The sequence below is a fragment of the Odocoileus virginianus genome, chromosome 13 (assembly GCF_023699985.2).
Source record: "Odocoileus virginianus isolate 20LAN1187 ecotype Illinois chromosome 13, Ovbor_1.2, whole genome shotgun sequence".
Taxonomy (NCBI): Eukaryota; Metazoa; Chordata; class Mammalia; order Artiodactyla; family Cervidae; genus Odocoileus; species Odocoileus virginianus.
This window is the reverse complement of record NC_069686.1, coordinates 23,866,122-23,881,681: the sequence shown is the minus strand read 5'-3', so window position 1 is coordinate 23,881,681 and position 15,560 is coordinate 23,866,122. Positions and strand designations below refer to the sequence as shown.

Sequence of the window (15,560 nt, the reverse complement as noted above, 5' to 3'; positions counted from 1 at the left end):
TAGACCTAAGTCTACCAAAGTACATTTCTTCAGCCACACTTATAAGTTTAATTCTCTTATAACTAGAAAGCAAAATATGCAAGTACTGTTTACAGTTTGTCTCTCTTGCACTTTTAACAAATCTACAGATTGCCTGAAAGTGCTAAAATTTGTTTTCACTATTTCAGTTCAAATAGAGTATTTGAATACTACCTCAAAGATAACAAAACAGTTAACGAAGAACAAAGAGTCAGCACAGAAGAATCTGGGCTGGGGGAATGTTAAGCAAAATACTGTATATTTGAGATAAACATGTAAACAAAGTAACAATAAAAAGCAATTCTGGCCTTTCAGAAGCTAAAGGGAGAAAACTCAATAAATACAAGAACTTGTTCAACAATACCCCAGAGAAAGAATTGCAGTTGAATTAGTAATTATGACAATATCGACTCTTAAAAGAAAGGTTACAAAACACAGGGCATTCTGAAATATAATTATAGCACTAAAAGTAGCCACAGAGTCTGTGACTTCGCTCATAAAGTATCATTATCTAATAGCTCCAAAATCTTGGCACATTTTTAATATTTCTATTCTATAGCAACACAGAGAAGAACAGAAATAACTCTTCCACCTCCCACATTTCCCATAAAATCCACCCCATATTTCCTGCTTAATAGATGAGAAAACTAAAGCTTTTAAGAATAAAGGATTTCCTTGTGTTTCTATAGAGGTCAGATCTAGACTTCTGTTTCCTAATTTCTAAGATGGTAATTTTTCATGTATGCAATGCCTCACCAATCATAGATACAGAAATACACCCTCAATAATAATAAGCAAAAAAATCACTGAAACAGATTAAACAATTGGCATTTGCTGATTCTTTGCTTCAAAGAGGCTAAAGAACAAGTATCACCTTAACTAACGCCCCTTCCAGGCAAACCCATGAGATAAACACTAAACAATTAATATGCTTCAACATACTCAGGAGGTCGAGTGTCTGGTCCAAGATCTCGGTGTAAAGAAATCCTGTCACTTGCGAAAGCGTTAAAACAGTGTTTTGCTTCACCACGTTCTTTTTCCTTCTGCTCTTCAGCACTTAAATTGGTTGTTTTGAACGCTTTACCAGAAGCACCAGGTGCATTAGAATCCTGAGGTGGGCGGTCAAGAACAGGTTTCAATTCTGCTGCTGTATAATATCCTTGCAAACAGGGTCTCTCACCAGCATCAATGTTTTGCCTGACAGGTGCTCCTATTTGCATTTTTGGCATTGCATCTTTAATATTGTTTACAGCTTCTATCATTAAATCAAACATCTTGTTTTTGTTTTTCATGTTTCTTTCCATCCTTGATTCCTCTTTGGAAAACTGAACACTTACTTCTCTTTGCATTAAAATCAAAAATATTATAAAGAAAAAAACTACTGCACCAAGCTTCCAGAATTTTTTATGGTAATGTCTTTTAAGATGTAATTTTACTAATCGTTTTAGGTGAGCCATTCTGACATTAAAAGTGTGTCACTTGACAAATAATAGTTACAGTTTCCTCTGTTATGTATATTTTTTATCATAGATTTGCTGGCAAGAAGGTTTCCTTAAATTGTAATACCTGTAAACAGAAATGGTAGATGGTATTAGTAGCTATTCATTCTTATAGGCATGGTTCACTTCATTTACTCAGACAACAACTGAATATAAGCTGTAAACAACATACTCTTATGGTTAATAACAGTCAAAGATATTTTGACCTCAAAAAATTACACTTTTGGGAGAAAATTGCTATCGTTAACTATAATTTATTGGGGTTATAAAATATTAGAGATTTCTCTCCAGTAAAAAATACATTATTTGTTAACTCTGGCTACTATCTACCATATAATATGCATAGGTTTTATAAATATATTTTGAATTTAAAAAGAATTTTAGTTCAATAACCGAGAGGCCAAAGGACTTCATTAAACTGATTGTAAAGAAAGGGGTAATCCAAAAGAAAACAAAAGTACATTGGCAGGTACTGTCAGATACACACCTAAAATAGTGGTTTTTAAGAAGTTCACCAACAATCTGTGAACTTCAACTAAATCAATTAAAATGACAAATAATTTCACAATTTGTATGGAAATACAAAAAACCTCAAATAGCCAAAGTAATCTTGAGAAAGAAGAATGGAACTGGAGGAATCAACCTGCCTGACTTCAGACTATACTACAAAGCCACAGTCATCAAGACAGTATGGTACTGGCACAAAGACAGAAATATAGATCAATGGAACAGAATAGAAAGCCCAGAGATTAATCCACGAACCTATGGTCACCTTATCTTCGACAAAGGAGGCAAGGATATACAATGGAAAAAAGACAACCTCTTTAACAAGTGGTGCTGGGAAAATTGGTCAACCACCTGTAAAAGAATGAAACTAGAACACTTTCTAACACCATACACAAAAATAAACTCAAAATGGATTAAAGATCTTAACGTAAGCCCAGAAACTATCAAACTCCTAGAGGAGAACATAGGCAAAACACTCTCCGACATAAATCACAGCAGGATCCTCTATGACCCACATCCCAGAATATTAGAAACAAAAGCAAAAATAAACAAATGGGACCTAATGAAACTTAAAAGCTTTTGCGCAACAAAGGAAACTATAAGCAAGGTGAAAAGACAGCCCTCAGATTGGGAGAAAATAATAGCAAAGAAAGCAACAGACAAAGGAGTAATCTCAAAAATATACAAGCAACTCCTCCAGCTCAACTCCAGAAAAATAAATGACCCAATCAAAAAATGGGCCAAAGAACTAAACAGACATTTCTCCAAGGAAGACGTACAGATGGCTAAAAAACACATGAAAAGATGCTCAACATCACTCATTATCAGAGAAATGGAAATCAAAACCACAATGAGGTACCATTACATGCCAGTCAGGATGGCTGCTATCCAAAAGTATACAAGCAATAAATGCTGGAGAGGGTGTGGAGAAAAGGGAACCCTCTTACACTGTTGGTGGGAATGCAAATTAGTACAGCCACTATGGAAAACAGTGTGGAGATTTCTTAAAAAGCTGGAAATAGAACTGCCATATGACCCAGCAATCCCACTTCTGGGCATACACACCGAGGAAACCAGATCTGAAAGAGACACGTGCACCCCAATGTTCATCACAGCACTGTTTATAATAGCCAGGACATGGAAGCAACCTAGATGCCCATCAGCAGACGAATGGATGAGGAAGCTGTGGTACATATACACCATGGAATATTACTCAGCCATTAAAAAGAATTCATTTGAATCAGTTCTAATGAGATGGATGAAACTGGAGCCCATTATACAGAGTGAAGTAAGCCAGAAAGATAAAGACCATTACAGTATACTAACACATATATATGGGATTTAGAAAGATGGTAACAATAACCCTATATGCAAAACAAAAAAAGAGACACAGATGTATAGAACAGACTTTTAGACTCTGTGGGAGAAGGCGAGGGTGGGATGTTTCGAAAGAACAGCATCGAAACATGTATATTATCTAGGGTGAAACAGAACACCAGTCCAGGTTGGGTGCATGAGACAAGTGTTCGGGCCTGGTGCACTGGGAAGACCCAGAGGGATTGGGTGGAGAGGGAGATGGGAGGGGGGACCGGGATGGGGAATACATGTAAATCCATGGCTAATTCATTTCAATGTATGACAAAAACCACTGCAATGCTGTAAAGTAATTAGCCTCCAACTAATAAAAATAAATGAAAAAAAAATGATAAAGCAGCTTCATCACCAAGTAAACCGGCATCCTCCCAAATTTGTGCACCTGAGAGTACTTGTGAATTTAACATAATCAGTAAAGACTGGAAAATTAAGATAATGTTATAAAATGGCTATTTTTCACAGATCACACAAACACAAAATCTAATAGCCAAAAAAAAAAAAAAAAAAGACAGTAAGCTTCATTTGAAGTGTCTCTAAAGAGGCGATAGAGATCACTGAGTTATAAAACCAGTCTTTGGTGTGATAAAATCCTGCTTGTAGATGATCCGAAGAACAAAGCAATATGTTTATCAAATCCTAATACAGGCCACCAGAAGCAGAAGAAACAAAATGTAAAAGAAGATATTGACTACAGCCTGAATCACAGTGAAGATGGACTTTCTTCACAATGCTTAAAAAAATGTTAATGTGAAGGGTTCAGTACATGATTATACACCAGGCACCATTATAGTCAGTCAAGTAATTAGCAGGGGCAAATGGGGCAAGGAAAATGCCTGTGCTCCCTAACCCCAAACATATTTTAAGGAAAATGTCATTTATAGAAGTAAAAGCTAGCACTTTAATTAAATTCTTTTCCAAAGTTATCACTAGATTTAAAATAAGAAATAAGAAAACCAAGTTCTAAGGTGGATTTTCTGGTCTTCAACAAGAAATTTTAAGCTGGATAAACAGAATAGGCAGAACCTGCAAACTTAGTTTGACATACTGTTTCCAACTGGACTGCTCTATATGTTTTCAGTATAGAATGGACACTTTGGTTCCAAAAGATACCTCAGTTATGATGTTTATTGCCCATAAAACTGAGATTTCAGTATTTCTCAGCTTGGTTGCTTCAACAGTATCATGTAAAAATTAAAATGATCTCTTAAGCTTTTAACATCACTTTAAGATATAAGGAGTTTCAGAACCAGCCAATTGTAGTTATGTCATTTTTACTCTATCAAATGTTGTGCTAGGCTATGGCTATGAAAGGAAAGATACTTTAAAGGTAAGCTTCAAGGAGCAGAGGCCAATAAGAATGATGGCACTTCAACAGGCAATGAAGCAGTGTGATATGATGGAGACTATGAAAGCACATGGAAGATAAGGAGAAATGTTAGGGAGAATTTCCCAGAGATATCACCCAGTCATAAGCAATGTTTAGGCTGGTGGACAAAAGAGAGAGGAGAGAGAGGGAATGGCAGATGCAAAGGCCTAAGAGAAAGAAAAGATGTGGTCAGTCCTTGAGTACAGCAGAAGTGAAGCCACAAGGAGGAAAGGGCAGAAAGTAAGGCCAGAAGGTCAGTTAAAGAGCAGCTCACACAGTACATTTGGACTCTACAAATTTTGTCCTGAATGAATGGAATGGAAAGTACTGAATGACTTTAAGGAAGGACCATAATCATATTTATATTTTTGAAGAATCACAAGTTCCTCAGCACCAGCAAATGTAATGTGTACCAAATCGTTGAGGGGAACAGGAAGAATGAAGAGGGTTAACTTAAGAGACTCAACGACTTGAGATCAAATAGAACTTTGTGAATGAAAGGGAAAAAGAAGAGGTGGATGGGTAAAGTGATGCCTATAACAAAAGCAGGAAATATAGGAAGAAAGATAGATTGGAGATGAGATGTTCCATTTTGGCCATGACAAATTTGATATGCTGGTAGGATTTCCAAGGTGAGTTCTCATGAGTAAAAAGATATATGGTGGTGGTGGTTTAGTTGCTAAGTCATGTCCTACTTTGGGACCCCGTGGACTGTAGCCTGCCAGGCTCCCCTGACCATGGGATTCTCCAGTCAAGAATACTGGAGTGGGTTGCAATTTCCTTCTCCAGGGAAAAAGATACACAGGACTGAAAATTAGGGAAAGCTCTGTGCTAGAGATGAAAGTTTGACAGTCTTGGGGTACAAAAGAGTTCACCTACAATGAAGTAAAGAAGGGAGAAAAAGCTACATTTAAGGGTTGGGGAAAACAATGGAAACAGTGGCTGACTATTTTTCTGGGCTCCAAAATCACTGCAGATGGTGACTGCAGCCATGAAATTAAAAGACACTTACTCCTTGGAAGGAAAGTTATGACCGATCTAGATAGCATGTTAAAAAGCAGAGACATTACTTTGTCAACAAAGGTCCATCTAGTCAAGGCTATGGTTTTTCCAGTGGTCATGTATGGATGTTAGGTTGGACTATAAAGAAAGCTGAGTGTTGAAGAATTGATGCTTTTGAACTGTGGTGTTGGAGAAGACTCTTGAGAGTCCCTTGGACTGCAAGGAGATCCAACTAGTCCATCCTAAAGGAGATCATTCCTGGGTGGTCATTGGAAGAACTGATGTTGAAGCTGAAACTCCAATACTTGGGCCACCTGATGCGAAGAGCTGACTCACTGGAAAAGACCCTGACGCTGGGAAAGATTGAGGGCAGGAGGAGAAGGGGATGACAGAGGATGAGATGGTTGGACATGAGTTTGAGTATACTCTGGGAGTTGGTGATGGACAGGGAGGCCTGGCGGTCTGCAGTTCATGGAGTTGCAAAGAGTTGGACACAACTGAGCGACTGAACAGAACTGAAGGGTTGGGGGAGGAAAAGGAGAAACTGGAAGGAAAGAGCAAAGGAATATGAAAAAAGGAGAAACAAGGGAGAACAGACTGACAGATAATGTGTCCACATCAAGTGGATACAATCTGCATACTACCCTTCAGAGATGTTAATCGTTTGACAGTGGTTGATCTTTAAAAGTAAACGTCACGAGACCTGGTCTAACAGACTTCAGCGCAAAACCAGAAATGAACTTTTTGCAGAGAATCCAACAGGCGAGTGATAGTCATGCCCCTAACATCTTTGGGCTTAGGATCTAGGACACATTCAAACTAACAGGGCAACAATGATCTAAGAAGTTCCAGGGAGATAACGTTAGAAAAAATACTGAGTTTTCACAGGATAATGGTCTCCAACCTACAAAATACAACCTGATCACCCTTCTCTCTTCTAATGGCCTCATGAGTTCTGTCCTTCTAATTCCCCATCCTACTCATAAACATGTTTTCTGGCATTGTGTTCATGTTTGACAACAGATGTAAATTAACCTATGTTCATCCTCCTTTCTGTCTGAAATAATCACCAAAAATGCCTTTCTCTAGTGCTACATAGTGATCCTAGATTTCTTCCACAGCCAGAGTAGGCTCGATTAGGAATTTGAGAAGTAATGAGCTGGTCTCATTCCTTAGAATGTTTTAACACAATGCAGAACAAGAAAGAGTCCTGGGAAAGTAGAGAGTAGAGGGAGATGACATAACTAGATCTTTCTATAATAGTGATGGTTTTTCTAAAACATTTTACGCCAGAAGTTTATATCTGTGGATAGGGTGAGGAATTAGAAAAAAGGATAGAATTAAGGAGGCCATTGGAAGTGAGTTCTTTTTCAAGGATAAACTATAAACTTTAACAGTGCAGTAATCTTCTCTCCAGTCCATATGTTCATCTACCTAAGGGAGTCACGCAGTTACGATTTAGTATAGGATATCTCTAATAGGAGAGTCGAGAAAAGCACATAAAGGACATGAATTTACTCCTTTACTCATGGTTGTTTTTTTGACACTTACCCAATATTGGTGACATAATGGGTACCCAATAAGTGTTCGTTGACTAGAAAAGGGATGAAAGTAGACCAAGATTTCATTTGTTATCATAAATAATAGAAATAGTTAGCTTTTGTTAAATGCTAAGTCCCACATACTTTGACACTTACTACACAAGTGTACCTACTTTCATTTCACTGACAAACATTGGGAGTCAAATAGATTAAATGGCTTGGCCAAGGTCATTTAAGCAGCATTTCCCCAACTGATGTAAAAGCCTGAGATTTTCATTGAATTGTCTGAAATAAGGCCACTGGGGTCAAGAATTGATGTTATAAATGTAAGGAAATAAGGGGAAACCCTATCAGGGGAAACTACAAATAGTCTCTTATCAACTCAAGTGAAGTTTTCTGGACAAATGAAGTTTTAAAGAAAAAACTATTTTCAAAGCATATTTTTGTTAATAAAGATTGAGGAGGATGAGACTGTAGATTCTAACAACAGAGGGTTAAGAAACTGAGACTGCTTAGTGGTGGAGTCTACTAAAGTAGAAAGATGATGGTTTTCTTTTTCAGATTATTTCTAAGGGGATAGATTTTTTTTTTTTATCGATTGCTGATCAGCTGAAGATTCCAACATAGTTCCCTCAGGACTGTGTATACTGTGCTCTTCTTTACTGCTAATGTACAGTATCATGCTTCCATTAATGATAAATTACACTCAACATGAAGCATCTATATCACTGATCTTCAACTCTGGACACACGTGAGCAGAAAGCTCTTTAAAACTGCAGTGCCTTAGGCCCCATCTCTACAGAGTCTGATTTTATTTTACTTATTTTTATTATTTATTTATTCATTTATTTTCAACAGTGTGGCTTTTATTGAGAGGAACTCCAGCTGTTTGGATCACTGAGTATTATTAAAAAGATACTTTTAAGAACTTTTTTATAGCTCTATTGAAATGTACATGATGTACAATATGTTGTACATATTTAAAGTATGTAATTTTTTACTGTTCTAGTGGTGGAGCCTAGGCCCTGTTTTGTTATTTTAAACTCTCCAGATAATTCTAAAAGGCAGCAAAGGTTAAGAATCACTCATTTAGGTAACAAGACTTTGGGCAAAACTAGCACCTGATAAGGAAGGGACTGCACCTAACCAAAGACAACCATATTATTAATTTCTAATACTCCAAAGACAGGTTTTCAAAATAGACTCTTGATATAAATTAAGCAAGTTATTTTGACACAGAGAGATAGGAATAAATCCAAAGCAAGAATAACCCAAAGTTTCCTGAAAAGGCTAAGGGATTAATTGCTGATATAAATGGGGCATTGAGGTTATATTCCAAATTATGATGCTGTAAAATCATTTCTAAAATAGTATTTTATTCCCATAATAAAGACAGAAAAACTGAGACTGTGAACAATAAAAGACATAATCCTAATTAATTAATGAGTAAGATGAAACTGGGGGGGGGGTGGTCTTAATTCCTATTCCAGGGAATAATACTATGTTGTTAGACCATACTACTTGCCAACCCTGAAGACCAGTGTAAAAACAGCCAATGAACCAAAACAAATCTCTCCTAGAACCAACTTCCAATTGGATTATTAAGTTTGAGAATTAAAAAAAAAAAAACAGAAACTCAGCACAACAGCAAGCTCAGGATATCTGCACATTAGAAATGATTAGCAGACAAAGGCTTTGTTCTTGTTCTCTTTCTGAAATCTTTAAACATACCTATCCAAATGGTCATTTGCTAATTATAAAAGATCACATTCACAGAAGAGAAAGGAATACCATAAAATAGTTTTTCAAAACTAGAAAAAAGTAATTAAAATTCAGATTTTCTAAATTCTAAATCCTTATAAATGTCTAAAGGTAGAAAAAAATTAAAATTCAGAGAACTTCTGGTCTCAAAAAATTAATCTATATCTTAGTATATATGTAGCCATTACAAAAAGCTATTAATAATAAATAAAGATACCTATAAATGATACTTTGAAAGGTTAAAATAATATTTACAATTCTAACAGTCTGTGAGACTGGGTTAAAATCAATGAATTGTTCTCAAGAGTAAAAATATGCTTCCATCATCTCATAAGTTAAAATAATCTAACTACAAAGCCATGCTTCCAAGTATTTAGACCATGGCTTCTTAAACTATAACGTGACAATAAATCATCTGGGGATATTGTTTAAATGCAGATTCAGATGGGAAAATATCAAAATAAGATCCATAATTACAGTCATTATAGTCATTGTCCATCCAGGTGAAAAAGCACAAATTGAAAGAATATTAGTTGTTAGTTTAATTTTAAAATTTCAACTAAAACAATCTTCTAAAGCAGTGGAATGCAGAACTTCATGACTGCACATAAGAGTAACATTTAATAAAATAAGTAGACAGTGTTTCTTTCTATATCTTGTTTCTGTATTTGTCACAATAAACCTTTACAATTTTAGGGATTCAAGGTCTGGTTCCAGTTGAACTTAGTTGGCACAAAGCCTAATTGGTATATGAAACTTGCTTACAACTTGAGTTAAAACATGCTATAAAGAGTTAAGAATAACTACACAAAGCAAGAAATTTCAAAACTTCACCTTCAAATCATAGCCTAGATTGTAGATTAGCAAAAGTAGACTATTGTGAATTAATACTCACTGGAGCTTTTCCACGCATTATATCTGGGTTTCCTCATTGAATTTAAACACAAAACTTGCCCTGATAATATACCCTTAAGCCCTGATAGCTTAGTTGGCAAATGTAGGAGACCCTGGTTCTATTCCTGGGTTGGGAAGATCTGCTGGAGAAGGGATAGGATACCCACTCCAATTCTTGGGCATCCCTTGTGGATCAGTTGGTAAAGAATCAGCCTGCAATGCGGGAGACCTGGGTTCAGTCCCTGGGTTGGTGAGATCCCCTGGAGAAGGGAACAGCTACCCACTCCAGTATCCTGGCCTGGAGAATTCCATGGACTATATAGTCCATGGGGTTGCAAAGAGTAGGACAGGACTGAGCGACTTTCACTTAAGTCTTGGGCAGAAATTTTAGGTGCCTGTCATCTGCTGTTGAAAATGTTAGTGAATAGAGGAGAGGTAGGAAGTCATTTCTGTTTGTCTTTATTGGTGGAATCAAATTTCATGGTGATTTGCTATTTACAGTTTCTTAGTTCTGATTATGTTTAAGTCCACATTCACATCCTTGTCAACAATTCTGAGCAGGAAGTAACTTCCGGATGTATGACAAGTGACAGACAGTAATACAAAGCAAACTACATTGAGACAGCCACACACAGCAGACAAACTCCAAGATCCCAGCTAAAGACCACGTAAAATTGTTCTGAGTGACTGGAAAATGCCACCAGTAGACAACAAAGTGCATGAAACTGTCACAAAGTAGGATGACTTTTGTCATAGAGCAGGATGACTTCTGAACTAAGGTATCTTCAGGTTGAGACAAAAGCCTAGTGATAGGTTTGACTTCCAGTGACTGAGAAGCACAGGCTTTAATATGGAAAAGAGCATGGTCAGACATCCAACTTCTAAACCATATCTGGTCAGATAAACATCTCCATTAACGTATCTTAGGTGAAAGGTTGTAGATCTTGATTTGTGGACCAGCCAACCTATCTTTATAGTTTGGAACAAAAAAGTAATTATGGAGTTACACTTACCCATGGGGGTAACCATGTAAGTAGGAAGGGAGGCTCAAACACTACCTCCTGCCACATCTGCACCTATGAATGAATTTCACATAACATATGAAAGATACACTAGGTTGATTATTTATGGCAAAATAGAGAGTAGAAGAATTTATGCCCCCTACTGGAGTGATTCCAGGAGTTCCACAGATTATCCACTTAACTGATTTTCCCCCAGGCAGAAACAGTGCATTTTGAAAGATCCGTTTAGCCATCAACAAAGTTGATGGCTTCCCTCATAGCTCATTCAGTAAAGAATCTGCCTGCAATGCTGGTGACCCAGGTTCGATCCCTGGGGCAGGAAGATCCCCTGGAGAAGGAAATGGCAACTCACTCCATTATTCTTGCCTGGGAAATCCCATGGACAGAGGAGTCTGGTGGGCTACCGTCCATGTGGTTGCAGGAGTGGGACACGGCTTAGCTAGTAAACCACCACAGTTGATGGCTTTGGGATTAGCAAGGAGACAGAAAGTACATACTGATTTGAACAAGGAAAGTTTAATCTATTATTAAGAGAGAACTGGAGTGATAGGGAATTGGCTAGTAGGAGTTAACAAGAATTGTAAAGAACACAGATATGATAGATATAAGGGGCAACCACTACCCCTAAGTTGAGCTGAAGGCCCAAGAACTATCCCATCACAAGGGCTGAGATCCAGAGATCTTAATGGAGATGGGAGAGCACTGGCTCCCTAATAGTGAAAGAGTCATGGGTTGCCTTAGTGGAGACACTCCCTCTGGGGTCCTGAAAGAAGCCATTCTTACCGAGGTATCAAACCCCGGAATTTCTAGGTGCTCAGGAAAACTTCTGGCTGCCAATGGAGCTGAAAAGCTGTCCTCGGCAGGAGTCTAGTGTACTTTCACGCGCACCTTGGGCCAGTGTAGCTCCGAGCTAGTGCCTGAGATGAAAGGTGAACAGCCAGCTCTCTTGTAGATTCCCAGTGTGCACATGGTAGGGCTATTGAAAAGTATAGCACAATAGCAAAATAACTGTATTCCACCAAACAAGATGCACCCTTCTCACGAGTGAAGGGGAAACCTCAAAATGAGGAGACACAGAGTGTCAACAGCCATTGTATCCACTGTTACGACTATCTGAATTACTTCTCCAATTCTGTTACAGTCCCACCTAACATTCTGTCACCTGAAGACTAAATTATAACCTTAACTTCTAACAACTTCTAGTGTAACACTAAAAAAAAAAATAGGAAGGAAAGAAGAAAACTGGTAGCAGATATGAATACACACATACATAGAAAAGGCAACAGAAAAATGTGCAAAGCTACTACAATCCTCATTTATCTCATTGGCCATGAGACCATAACTGATATCCACGGCTTCCTTCTTCCACTATTCATTCTGAGTGAACTCTGTCTTCAGGCATTCTGTGCTGTTCATGCTCGCAGATAAAGCAAATCCATATCCTGAATATTTGTCTATTTTAATGAGGATAAATCTCTGCTCCCTCAATGATGGAAAGTCAGATATAATCAACCTGTCACCCAGTGGCTGGCTGGTGCCCCTAGGTACTCAATGTTGATTTCTCATTGACTAAGAACTCAGCGGTAGTACTAGCCAGTCAACCTTAGAAAGAAGTCCATGTTGTGCCCACATAGCCTCCGTTTCTGCCACTGTGGCTACTCTTCATGGGCCCTCTGCATATGCACTAGGGGAGACAGGAGAAAGGCTAACTGACACCCATAGAGTGTATAATTCTGTCCATCTGACTACTAAGAGAAATAGATGCTCTATGGTGGACATTCAGATGGGACATGAATTTCTTCAGGATCTCCCCTTTTTGAAAAGTCCCTCCTTATACCACTCCCTCAAAATTCCTTGTCACCAATCTTCCAATCTTGTTTCTACTAAGTCCCTGAACATACAGTCGAACCATGAGCAACTGCCTATGGCCCATATCTTTACTGCTGGCATCTCTCATTTCAGATACACTATACAAATCACATCTACTATTCAAAATTCTGCCTACTGGGAGAATTTTCCTTCTCCACTGCCCTTTACAATGAGGAGGATTGTAGTGCTATAGCTATCCACTCTTGAATTTGTTGTTTAGTTGCTCAGTTGTGTCTGACTCTGTGACCCCCATGGACTGCAGCATGCCAGACTTCTCTGTCCTTCACTATCTCCCAGTTTGCTCAAACTCATGACCATTCAATCTATGATGCCATCCAACCATCTCATCCTCTCCCACCTCCTTCTCTTCTTGCTCTCAGTCTTTCCCAGCATCAAGGTCTTTTCTAATGAGTCAGCTCATCACATGAGGTGGCCAAAGTATTTGAGCTTCCACTTCAGAATCAGTCCTTCCAATGAATAGTCAGGACTGATTTCCTTTAGGATGGACTGGTTGGATCTCTTTGAAGTCCAAGGGACTTTCAAGAGTCTTCTCCAACACCACAGTTCAAAAGCATCAATTCTTCAGCGCTCAGCCTTCTTTATGGTCCAACTCTCACAACCATACATGACTACTGGACCTTTGACTAGATGGACCTTTGTTGGCAAGTAACGTCTCTGCTTTTTAATATGCTGTCTAGGTTTGTCATAGCTTTTCTTTCAAGGAGCAAGCGTCTTTTAATTTTATGGCTGCAGTCACCATCTGCAGTGATTTTGGAGCCTAAGAAAATAAAGCCTCTCACTGTTTCCATTGTTTCCCCATCTATTTGCCATGAAGTGATGGGCCTGGATGCCATGATCTTAGTTTTTGAATGTTGAGTTTTAAGCAGCTTTTTTATTCTCTCTTTCACCTTCATCAAGGGTCTCTTAGTCCTTCTTGGCTTTCTGTCATAAGGGTGGTATCATCTGCATATCTGAGGTTATTGATATTTCTCCCAGAAAACTTGATTCCAACTTTAGCTTTATCCAGCTTAGCATTTTGCATGATGTACTCTGCATATAAGTTAAATAAGCAGGGTGACAATATACAGCCTTGACATACTCCTTTCCCAATTTTAAACCAGTCCACTTTTCCATGTCCGGTTCTAACTGTTGCTTCTTGACCTGCATACAGGTTTCTTAGGAGGCAGGTAAACTGGTCTGGTATTCCCAACTCTTTAAGAATTTTCCACAGTTTGTTGTGATCCACACAGTCAAAGGCTTTAGCATAGCCAATAAAGCAGAAGTAGATGTTCTTCTGGAACTCTCCTGCTGGGTATCAGCTCTTGAACGGTACGTGCATATTCTGCAGACTGCTCTGTAACCCAGGCTTAAGTGATACACAATAGGAGCTGCTATCAGAAGAGTCCGAGTCATTTGCTCACACAGTTTACTTGTACTTCCCAAATTTGTGCAAGCTCTGTCCCTTACATACTACTGGGGCTGAGGGCTAGGCCTCCCCACCAAATACGCCTCAGTGACATATTATTTTGGATTAAAGTTACTTATGAAACATCCAGGCTTCCCTGGTAGCTCAGATGGTAAAGAACCTGCCTGCAATGCAGGAGACCCAGGTTTGATCCCTTCGACTCTCCTGTATCCCAGAAAGCAGGAAATAACTCTCATGTGAATGGGTGCATGCTCTCCATCTGTAGGTAGAGGACACTCTATTGCCAGAGACACGGAATCTGGGGCCAAGAAACCTGCATTAAACATACACACACACTTTGTTACTTCTTTAATTTACTACTACAGCCCAAATTGTTTAGATTCTTTACTAATCGAGCACTCAAAGCCTAAGTTTCTTTGTCCTGTCAATTCCTCACAAATTTTATTGCTTCTTTGTGTAAAAAGTATAAAAGAGGCCTACTCTGGCCACTTCTTAGGTTCCATCTTCTATGAGAACTCTGTGTGCATGAATTAAATTTTTTCTTTTATTACTGTTAGTCTCTTGTGTCAATTTTATAATTAGTCCAGTCACAGGGACTCGGGAGGAGCAGAAGAGGACATTTCCCTCTCCCTGACAATACCATTTCCACTTGATGACAGATTGTTGCTGCAAATGGCCAACTTCATGGCAAGGTAGCTCAGATAACACTCAGTTAATGATGAGAAGTCTGGTCCATACGATAAACTGACACCCTACGTTCATGTATTCAGGATCTACCTGGCAGCACACCAAAAAGGGTTCCAAAGGCTGTGTGTCAAAGGGTGAAGAGTTAGCTTAAGAAGTCAGGGGTTTACTTCAGTATCTCAGAAATCTGTGCTGTGATTCTGCTCTTGGTGCTTGTCAGAGGCTCTGTACAGCCTCTCCATTTCCTGTAGACACTCAGAAAATCATTGACTCTGCTAGGTCACACAGCCAGATTGGGAGCACAGTATGCATGGGTCCTAAACTTGCTGCACAGACTTTTCTTGCTCTGATCGTCTTTCAAAACTAGCAGCATTATAGGTTACTCTGTAGACAGGCTGAAGTGGCATATTCAAATGTAGTACATGTTGTCTCAAAATCCAGAAGGGCCTTTTGGGCACAGTGACCACTGAATATACAGAAATGTTACTTAAGTGCTCTTGAATTTTTGTGGGGCTGAATTATCAATATTACCCTCTGGTTCTCATATACTTTACTAAGACATCTAAAGTACCAAGTACTTCCCGCTCATTGGATACA

The 15,560-nt window shown here is 38.5% G+C and overlaps 1 protein-coding gene across 2 annotated transcripts in view; it reads right to left on the bottom strand.

The window, feature by feature from the left end:
* The window catches only part of GALNT3 (polypeptide N-acetylgalactosaminyltransferase 3), a 52,277-nt gene that overhangs the window by 23,097 nt on the left and 13,620 nt on the right, over positions 1-15,560 (bottom strand). The window contains exons 2-3 of one of the 2 annotated variants that reach the window (XM_020891725.2): positions 10,976-11,038; positions 961-1,584 (exon numbers count right to left, since the gene is read on the bottom strand). In XM_020891725.2, coding sequence (XP_020747384.2) covers positions 961-1,475 — 515 coding nt within the window. In that variant the 5' untranslated portion in view covers positions 1,476-1,584; positions 10,976-11,038. The remainder of the gene's footprint in view (positions 1-960; positions 1,585-10,975; positions 11,039-15,560) is intronic. The other variant, XM_020891724.2, reaches the window with a different exon arrangement.